This window comes from Streptopelia decaocto (assembly GCF_964273445.1).
Source record: "Streptopelia decaocto genome assembly, chromosome: Z".
NCBI classification, from domain to species: Eukaryota; Metazoa; Chordata; class Aves; order Columbiformes; family Columbidae; genus Streptopelia; species Streptopelia decaocto.
The window spans coordinates 54,519,179-54,529,062 of NC_138657.1; the positions used below are offsets into that span (position 1 = coordinate 54,519,179).

The window sequence follows — 9,884 nt, forward strand, 5'->3', positions numbered from 1 at the left end:
AATAATCTCTCCTAAAACATTACCAGACACAGCCTGTTGTTCTTAAATTTGCTTTACCATGTGCAGTACCACTTATTTCCAGTGGAGGGAAAACTTGTACGTGTATCCTGCCTAATTTCCCCGTTTCCCTTTTCAGCACAGCAGACTAAACCAGTTTACTGACAGAAAACAAAGCATCAAGAATAATGTTTATATTAAGTAACTTATTTTGCAATAATTGATACTAATTTGGAAAAAGTTAAATTGTGTGAGGGAAACAATATTTGCACAGGAAGCCAACGCTTGTGAGGCTACGGGGTGAGTGGGCACAGGACTGAGTGCAGTCTGTGTATCCCAACTTTTACCTCTTGTTGTTTTTACCTCCATCCCTATGGTTAACCACTACTAATATGACTTGACTAGTGAGGTAGGAAGTAAGACACCTGCATGCAGGAGTGCACGTCCAGTAAAAAACGGCAGATGCGTAGTGTCTACACAATCCAATATATTTGACAGCTGAGCAGTGTTACCTGCATAATGCAACACCTCTGTAGAGAAACGTAAATATTGGTGTTCTTCACTTTTACTGTGTTAGAGGATGTTCTGATAAAGCATGCATCCTGATGTTGACACTGTAAAATAAGTATATTTTGCTGTTAATTTAAGATCTGAAATTACGTATGTTCAGAAACTGACACTGAAATAATTTGTAGTTACGTGAACTGAGATTTGTTTGTATTAAATCAACCAGACTTTGATTTTTACCAGCAACAAAAGCAGGCAGAAATACTCTTAGTGTGTGCCAACAAGCAAGCAAAACTTCAGAAATGTGTAACAAACTACAGAAGTAATGAACTTTAGCATTTTTGCATCTTCAGAATAAGAGAAATGCAAAACTATTTCACATTTCAAAACTTTTCTCCCATACACGCTCTTGACTATTCAACAATCTGGTACTCAAAACATCTAGACCGAAGGTCCTGGGCTACAATTGTCTTTAGAGGCCTTCAAAACTGATTTGTTTATGTGCATTTGGGCTGTTTAAGAAAACGTTTCTGCTTGTGAAAATAAGATTTTCGATCTGGCTGTTGTCAGACAGATCTGGGGGTGTCACTAGCCACAGGTTGCTGTGACCCTGTTCCTCCTGCAAAAGGAGGAACAGGGTAGCTCCTTGGCACCGAGGCATGCATCTCAATGACTTGCAGTGTCTGAGCAAGTCCACGGGCCACAGCCTCACACTGAGATAAAAACCAGCCCTTGGCTCTCTGCTGTGGTAGAGCAGCTTAGGCACAGGTGGGAAAAACTCCTTCCTTTCCTCATATGTCCCAACAGATATACGTGAGGCTGCAGCTCATACGGGCCACAGCACTGATTGCCCACCAGAAACTCCTCCTGCCCCACAGGCACCAACAGTCAAGTCAGCAAAATACACCTTGTACTGAGGTTCCCGAGTTCCCCCGGGGGGCGACGGTGAGCAGAGCAGCCGATCGTCGCAGGCCGATGCCCCAAGGCGCCCGCTTGCTCCAGGACTCCGTCGGGGTTTATTCCCCATCCCGACAAAATGCTCCACCCTCTCAGGCCCCACACCGCTCCGCACGGTACAGCAGGCTGCCCTCGTCCGGCCCAGGTCCCTTCGCGCCGCCCCGGGGACGGGCCAGGCCGCTGGGCGGAGCCGGGGCCCGGTGGGGCCGTCCCGCAGCGCCGGGGCGGAGCCACCGCCCGCAATATAAGCGACGATCCGCGCCGCTGCCTGGTGTTCGGAGCGCGTCGGCAGTGGGGCGGTGGGCTAGGGCGGGCAAGCAGGCAGGACGGAGCCGGCGAGGCGCAGTGATGGAGCTACTGCGGACGATCGCATACCCGCCGGGCGGTGGCAGCGCCAAGGGCTGCGAGGCAGCTCTGGGCAGAGCAGCCGGCGGTGAGTCGCGGAGGAAAAAGGCGGAGGAGCAGCCGCACCAGCACGCCCATCCCGCCGCCGAGGTCTCCCGGATTATAACCGACCCCACGACGGGGAAGCGCTACTGCCGCGGCAAGGTGCTCGGAAAGGTAATAGCCGTGGCGGGACCCCTGCCCTCCCGGGGCGGTGGCCGGTGTGCCGCCTGCCCTCTTCGGCGAAGCGCGGTGCGGAGCGCCGGTGCGGGGTGTGTGCGGCGGGCGCTGTTTCTGCGGGGCTGCTTTCGCCCGGGAGATACCGGAGTGCGCCGCATTGCCGCTCCCCATCTTGTCCCCCAACCTGATCGGAGTCCGATTTGCCCCTGGGCTGCCCCGATCCAGACGCGGTGGCACCGAGCACTCTTCCTGTCCCCCGATTCATATCTGCCTCTAAATACAAGCGGGATCGCGCCTTCGGCTCGGGAAAGCCTACGAAAAGGACTTCGATGTTGCATGCGGGGCGGGGGTGAGCTGCAACGCGCTTTAGATGCGCGATGAACCTGAGACCTGTCTTTTACCAAATTGTTCTGTGCAAAGGAAGTTGCGCTCCTTGACTAATACATGAGCTGGTGGATGACTAAGTGTGGGACTTCTTTCATACCTGCTATAATTGCTTTTTTCTCGTGTGTCTCTCTAGGGTGGATTTGCCAAGTGTTATGAGATGACGGATTTGACAACAAATAAAGTCTATGCTGCAAAAATCATTCCTCACAGCAGAGTAGCAAAACCTCATCAAAGGGAAAAGGTGTGTGTGCATGTATGACTTTTTTTTTTTTTTTTTTCCCTCCTGAGATTCTTCTTGTGTGCTGGATTGCCCAGCCGTTTTCCCAAAATGGTTCAGATAGAGCTGTCTGCTCAACCTTGTGGACGCAAGGCTAACAACACTTTTTTTTCCTCCTCCTTTTGTCTCTTCAGATTGATAAAGAGATTGAGCTGCACAGACAGCTTAATCATAGACATGTTGTGCAGTTTTACCACTACTTTGAAGACAGAGAGAATATTTACATTCTTCTGGAGTACTGCAGTAGAAGGGTGAGCATCAGCTGGGAGAAATCCAGTGTTTACTTACCTGGAATCTGCAAGTAATTTAAATGTGTGATGTGTAAAAGGTATTTTTTGTGGCTTCTTTAGCTGTCATTTCTCCTTGCATTGATTTTACTTAAGGTGAATCCTGTGCGTGAGTGTTCATGGACATTTCTGCCTTTGTTTTTCCTCTGCAGTCAATGGCTCACATCCTAAAAGCGAGGAAGGTATTGACAGAACCAGAAGTACGATACTACCTCAGGCAAATTGTGTCAGGGCTAAAGTATCTTCACGAACAGGAAATCTTGCACAGGGATCTCAAACTAGGTGAGTTTTGTGCCTTACTGACGCTCCTCCAGCCTTGTCAGCATTTTAACACTTCACACTTGCATGGTGATAACTTAATTAATAGAATCAGCTCAGTCTGTCTTTACAGTGGAAACTTGGAGTGCTTAAGGGGTGACATTAAGCATTCCTGCTTAAAAAAAAAAAAAATCTTAGCCAGCTTCTGGCTTTGAACAAAGTATGACTCATCACCTGTGGCAAGTACATTCCTACCTTGAAAGGAAAGGACTAACTGGAATTTCTCTGTCTGCTAGGTAACTTCTTTATTAATGAGAATATGGAACTAAAACTGGGTGACTTTGGCTTGGCAGCGAGGCTGGAACCACTGGAGCACAGGAGGAGGTAGGAGCATTAAAAAAAAAAAAAAGAAAAAAAAAATCTGACTGACGAATGGGGCAGATATGAATCCGCTGTTCCCATATCATGAAGACACCATGAAACAAGTCTACACTATTAACATTCGTACAGCTCCTCCTTAGGAGTCTCTAAGCTCTTGTCCATACTTGAGATGAAAACCTGCCCTATGAAAATTAGCTTCTCTCTTCTTTTTATCTGAAATGCTAACCAGCTCTGTGGCCTCTTTGATTTACAGAACAATATGTGGCACACCAAATTACCTTTCTCCAGAGGTTCTCAACAAACAAGGGCATGGCTGTGAATCTGACATCTGGGCCTTAGGCTGTGTAATGTAAGTACTTCGTTGCCTTTGAAATTACATATTTCTATCACCAGCTTAGGCTTTTAATAGTTCCAAGGGAATGCAGTACTGCATCAGTTTGCAACCCTTTAAACAGGTATAGACCAAGTGCAGATATTCTCCTTAGTGTTAGGAGACAGACAAAACCTTTTCAGTAGTTCTAGATAAGCATTATGGTTGTGTAAAATAAATAACAGTAGTTTCCTTTGCTTTTAAACAGGTATACAATGCTGTTGGGAAGACCCCCATTTGAGACCACAAATCTTAAAGAAACATACAGATGTATAAGGGAAGCAAGATACAGCCTGCCTTCATCTCTCTTGGCACCTGCAAAACACTTAATAGCTAGCATGTTGTCAAAAAATCCTGAAGATCGGCCCAGTTTAGATGAAATAATTCGGCATGAATTTTTCTTACAGGTTTGTACTGTCTAGTGTTCTGACTGGAAAAAATATCCAACCTAAAAACGCACACTGTGTTCTAAAATTTTCTTTTAATCTCATTTCCACAGGGCTTTACACCTGATAGACTTCCTGCTAGCTGTTGTCACACTGTTCCTGATTTCCATTTGTCAAGTCCTGCGAAAAGTTTCTTCAAAAAAGCAGCTGCTGCTCTCTTTGGTGGTAAAAAGGACAAAGCCAGATACTTCGACACTCACAGTAAGTGGATTGTAGCTATACATGAGATTTGTCTCTGTGCTGTCAACGTCATGCTAGTAGTGTATAGCTATGAGAAAGCTACAGAGCACTTGTATTTGTCTCAGAGCTTCCCTGGGTTAATTTAGACCTCTTTATCATCAAATATAGATGGTAGCCTGCAACTTAAGCCAACTTATATAAGTAAATGCTTCTTATGGCATACTGAGAGTCTGTATTTGCTACCTGTTATTCTGTGATGTCTATTGAAGTATAGTCTCTTGGTATTTTGTCTATAATTGCACCTCTCTTCTGGAAGACTATCAGGTTTAGAGGAAGCTGTGGGAGGGAGACAATGTACTTTCTGCAGCTAACTTGTTAGGCTTTTTGTAATTGAACAGCACTTCCAGATGCAGCATTATGTATTTTTTCCTTTATTACAGACAGACTAGCTAAAGAAGATGAAGAAATCTACAAGCTCAGGCACGATTTAAAGAAGACATCGATAACTCAGCAGCCCCAGAAACACAGAACAGATGAGGTAAATGCGAGTGCACTTCAATTCAAATCCAATCACAGCTGGGTGGAGTAGCTATAATTAAATTATATTTGCCTTGGATATCGGAGCTGGGGCCGTACACAGCATAATCAAGCTTAAATGATTAGGAGAGTTGCTTTAAGAGGGCTTAAACAAGCTTCACCAAGGTATGGTAGCCTTTGTAGGGACACTATCAATTTTGGCTTTTGAGTAATTATAGTATCTGCCTAGACTCCATTGTCACCTATGTGGTAACTTGTCTGCCAGGTACTCTTTCCCAATACTGCACATACAGGGCTTCAGTTCATGATTAACTAGGACTTCATAAAGCATAAATTGCTGAGATCTAACTCCTAGCATTTGGTGTTTAGACCTGCACACAGCTCTTCTCTTGCTAGGGCAGGAGAGTAGAGGACTGATTAATAGCATGTAAGATGCAAATTGAGGATCTGAAGAATGGAAAGACCTGGTGTGCTTCTTTAAGCTCAGTCTAACAGCATCTCTTTGTGCTTGCTGGAAACATTAATACCGGTTTCCCTAGAATTTATCATTTGTTGTGAGACAAAAAGAGTCATGCAAAACTGGCTTATAAGCCTAGGCTTGTGCTATGTTTGATGTTTACATGTCTGACATATCTTCTAGGAGATCCAGCCTCTTACCACAACAGTAGCAAAGCTGGGAGCATTACCAGAAACTAAACAGATTGGAGACTCTATTCGCATGATAGTCAGAGGAACTTTGGGAAGCTGCAGCAGTAGCAGTGAATGTAAGTGCAGCAAAGGTTAATCTCTAAATCTCACCTTTTACGTTTGTGGTTTGTTTTTTTTTTTTTTGTCTCAGACTTAGAAACTTGAAACAAACAGCTGCTTTCCTCCCAACTCCCTATTTTTGATTCTCTAAATTTTACAGCCAATATTTTGGAATAATTAAAACTGGAAAGCCATAAAGGCTAAACTTAAAATTGCAGTCTAGATAACTGAAAGGTTTAGAATTGAAGTCTTCTCTTCGTATGCTCATGTCAGTCTAATAATCCTTCTCTTTCAGGTCTGGAAGACAGTACCATGGGAAGCGTTGCTGATACAGTCGCAAGGGTATTGCGAGGATGCCTGGAGAACATGCCAGAAGCAGACAGCATTCCCAAAGAACAGCTGACAGCATCCTTCCAGTGGGTTACAAAATGGGTGGACTATTCTAACAAGTATGGCTTTGGATACCAGCTGTCAGATCACACTGTTGGTGTCCTTTTCAACAATGGGGCACATATGAGCCTTCTACCAGACAAAAAGTAAGAATGATTACAAAACTGACAACTCACCAAGGCAGTTTAAGCATGAAATGCTTTTATCTCTAACTTCCTTGCTTTTCTTACAGGACCGTCCACTACTATGCTGAGCTGGGCCAGTGCTCTGTCTTCGCAGCCACAGAGGCTCCAGAACAGTTCATTAGCCAAGTAACTGTACTAAAGTATTTCTCTCACTACATGGAAGAGAACCTCATGGATGTAAGTTCAGCACCTTCTGGATCTTGAGCTCTAAAAATAAACTACCTGTGAACTGAGTGCTTAACGTAGTCTGTTCCCTTTCCTAGGGAGGAGATTTGCCCAGCCTAACAGATGTACGCAGGCCCAGGCTTTACCTCTTACAGTGGCTTAAATCTGATAAAGCATTAATGATGCTCTTCAATGATGGCACATTTCAAGTAAGTTTGGTAGAATCACTGGAGAAAATGTTTCTAAAATACTTAAATGCAATAAAACTAGATAAGTGCCAGAAAGAGAAAGTATAAAAACAGGAACTTGCTTCTCTTTTACAGGTGAACTTCTATCATGATCACACAAAAATCATCATTTGCAATCAGAGTGAGGAATATCTCCTTACCTACATCAATGAAGAAAGGATATCCACAACGTTTCGTCTGACAACTCTCTTAGTTTCTGGCTGCTCGTTGGAATTAAAGCACAGAATGGAATATGCTCTGAACATGCTGCTGCAGCGATGTAACTGAAGGGACTGACTTCATTAAACCAAATGGACCTTATTGTTCACTGTGAAATCTGCAGTGGAGATGATGGAGCAACTAGTATGTTGATGGTGGATGTGTGGTGGTACGAAAACTTGACTATCCTAGTGTGCTGGGCACACATCTATTAGACGGAAGCCTAAACCTGCTGTTGGATTAAAATGGTGTGAGAAGGAGTTCTTCAGACCATAGTTTTCCTTGCTTCATGTATGTGTTAAAGATATTTTTGACTTGAACTCTGAGCAGAGTGTGCTTGCTCTGTAAGAGAGCATTTCTGATGGAGTTAAACTGTGAATATGCATCTGGAAAGGGAGGGGAGAGCTACATTGTTGGGGATAATTGTACTAAGCAGCCTCTGGCTGCTTAACTGTGAACTATGGCCATATTCTTCTTTTTTTTTCCTTATTTTTCAAAAATGCCCACACTTGTGGCTGGAAAAGTGCATTCTTTGTTAATAATTTTTTTTTATTTATTACGGCCTAAAGTCAAGTATTTATTATACAACTTTTTTTTCCTGACTTGACATTTTAAATATAAATCTGTTGGCAATAAAGAGTACGGAAATCTGAAGCATAATTCTCCATTCTTTACAATATAACTTCATGTGCTTTGTGTTGCATTATGAAAAATCTTGAGGTCTGCTTTCCTTATGCCATTTTTTAGAAAATCTGCTACAACTCAGGATATGAATGTCATTTTCTAATACTGAGCAGTTTATGCATAATCATAAGCGCCAACATGCTGCTGCTGATTCAAGCAACTGCTGATGGAGCTTACAGAGTAAGGATGTAGGCCTTAACACTTAGTTATTCTCCTAGGGTCTAAAATGAAAGTATGGATCTCTTCAAGATACTACATCCCAGAACTGGTACTTCTGAAAAGAACTCCTTACTTCTGGATGATATTTGGTGGACAGTAGCTATGATAATGAGTTGTATAACTTCCTCCTCTTACTTGCTGTGCAAGCATTGCCCTTGACTACCAAAGGACTGAAGTACCCTGACACCTCAATGGTAGATTTTACTTTATTGTGAGCATTGTTCTAGCCTTAGTTAAATGGTAAACCCATTAAAGTGAAACAAAATGATGAGAAGATTAAAGGCTGACTTAGTATCAAATTTGGGTTTACTCTGCCAAGTTGGTAACATTAAACAACCACAAGAGGTACCAAGACCAACTACCACATAGGCTGTTCCATAAGTTCTATGTAAAGTAGCTCAAAACAGGTGAGGATGGCATAGGGCTGGCCTGCTGCTTGGTGCAGTCCCACTGCTAATATATGTACACTTACTGGAGCAATTGCTTCCCTAAACTGAACACAGTGTCATGCGTCAGTTAAACTATGCAAGTACATGGGATTTTTGAGGACGCATGAGCTGGTGCAGAGTGGGGACATGTTGTGGGCTGGGCTCTAGATATTATGTTGCATGTGGCTGTATATAGACACATAGCAGTCTTCAAGCAACTGTTCTGATGCAGCAGCAAGCAGTAGTTGATCACTTATATTTGGATTAATCTTTGTATAACTGAAGTCTGTTCTAAAAGACAGACCTCAATTGCCATCAGTGTTTCAATCAAAACAGCTGAATGCAAGGAGCAGGCAGTCCATGTAAACTAAAGTGCAAACTAAACAAAGTACAGGTGTCAACCCAAAATAGCAGTGGAGTACTGGCTTGCTTCATTTTGCAGCAAGCGTGTATAAATGTGATTGTTTTCCTTGTATTGAAACCATGCATTAGGTAATATTTATTTACTTTTCAAGTCTAGACAGGAAGAACTAATTGAGTTCTTCAGAAGGATTCATTAATGTGACTCTAGGCAGTTCAGTGAACTAAAATACGTATTTGGTATGGTGAGCAGAATTCAGCTTCCCAGCTGTCTACTTTTGTCAAGGGAAAATGATTGATTTTATTCCTGGGAGGCCATGACTTACCTAATTTTGCAGCACACATGGAGCCATTGTTGAGCCCTTTTCCTTTACAAAGTAAGATCTCACTCTCTGTTTATTACACCAGTAAGCATATAGTTTGTGTGCACAAAACACAAAAAATTACTTGAGCTAAAGTACTTAACTGCTTCACCAGAAAAACTCTTCTTTCTTTGTCTATGTGCCGGAGAAAGTATGAACGTTTATTTCATCTGCTATAATGTCTTTCAGAATCAAAACCATCTTTTGATGACTGAAATTCAGGCTGGTGTAAGCAAATAAAGTGACTTCCAAGTGCAAGATGTTTAAAAGTGGATGTAAAGGCCCTAAATCCTATTTTAGGGTGTCAGTAGGTTGTGCACAGTTGTAATGCACCTCACTGAAATGCAGTTAAGTGAGTCAGTTATTTGTATATGACGTGTGTGTAGTACCAGGATGCTTGGTATTTTCTAAATCCTTCTGTATCTTCCTGGTTAGTGCTCTGAATCCTTAACTCACTTTTTATTTTCATATTGCAAAATAAGAGAGATGTTTATATCAGGTTAAGGAGAAATACCCATTTCAAAGTACAGTACCTTTGCCCTACTCTCTCAGCCGAAGGAGGGAAAGCTGCTTTCAAGTTCGTAATGTAAGAACTTGCATCAGGAACAAAGGTTCTGGAATTCTTTTCCAGGGTGGATCCTGACTTAAATAAGACACTGTAGTGCACCAGTTGACCTTCTTTACCCAATCACGTAACAACCCTGTTGTAATTCTTCATATGGGAAGATTAATATTAGAAGAGTATTTGTC

At 42.8% G+C, this 9,884-nt stretch overlaps 1 protein-coding gene across 2 annotated transcripts; it reads left to right on the forward strand.

Moving 5' to 3' along the window:
- Positions 1–1,746: 1,746 nt before the first annotated feature.
- Positions 1,747–7,735, forward strand: PLK2 (polo like kinase 2). Of its 2 annotated transcripts, none has more exons than XM_082074161.1 (14): positions 1,747–2,022; positions 2,546–2,653; positions 2,824–2,940; positions 3,129–3,258; positions 3,531–3,618; positions 3,869–3,964; positions 4,194–4,392; positions 4,485–4,632; positions 5,052–5,155; positions 5,789–5,912; positions 6,191–6,431; positions 6,518–6,647; positions 6,734–6,844; positions 6,959–7,735. In XM_082074161.1, the coding sequence occupies exons 1-14, from the start codon at positions 1,810–1,812 to the stop codon at positions 7,148–7,150; spliced, it is 2,001 nt and encodes a 666-aa protein (XP_081930287.1). In that variant the 5' UTR covers positions 1,747–1,809; the 3' UTR covers positions 7,151–7,735. The 2 variants fall into 2 exon arrangements, with proteins under 2 accessions (XP_081930287.1, XP_081930288.1); XM_082074162.1 differs by having other exon boundaries at positions 5,052–5,149.
- The last annotated feature ends 2,149 nt before the right edge of the window (positions 7,736–9,884 follow it).

Bases quoted from the DNA above. Each gene is read 5' to 3' on its own strand.
- PLK2 (XM_082074161.1), top strand. From the start codon at position 1,810: ATGGAGCTACTGCGGACGATCGCATACCCGCCGGGCGGTGGCAGCGCC. The intron at 5,913-6,190 runs GTAAGTGCAGCA...CTTCTCTTTCAG, and splicing joins CTGCAGCAGTAGCAGTGAAT to GTCTGGAAGACAGTACCATG. The intron at 6,432-6,517 runs GTAAGAATGATT...CTTTTCTTACAG, and splicing joins AGCCTTCTACCAGACAAAAA to GACCGTCCACTACTATGCTG.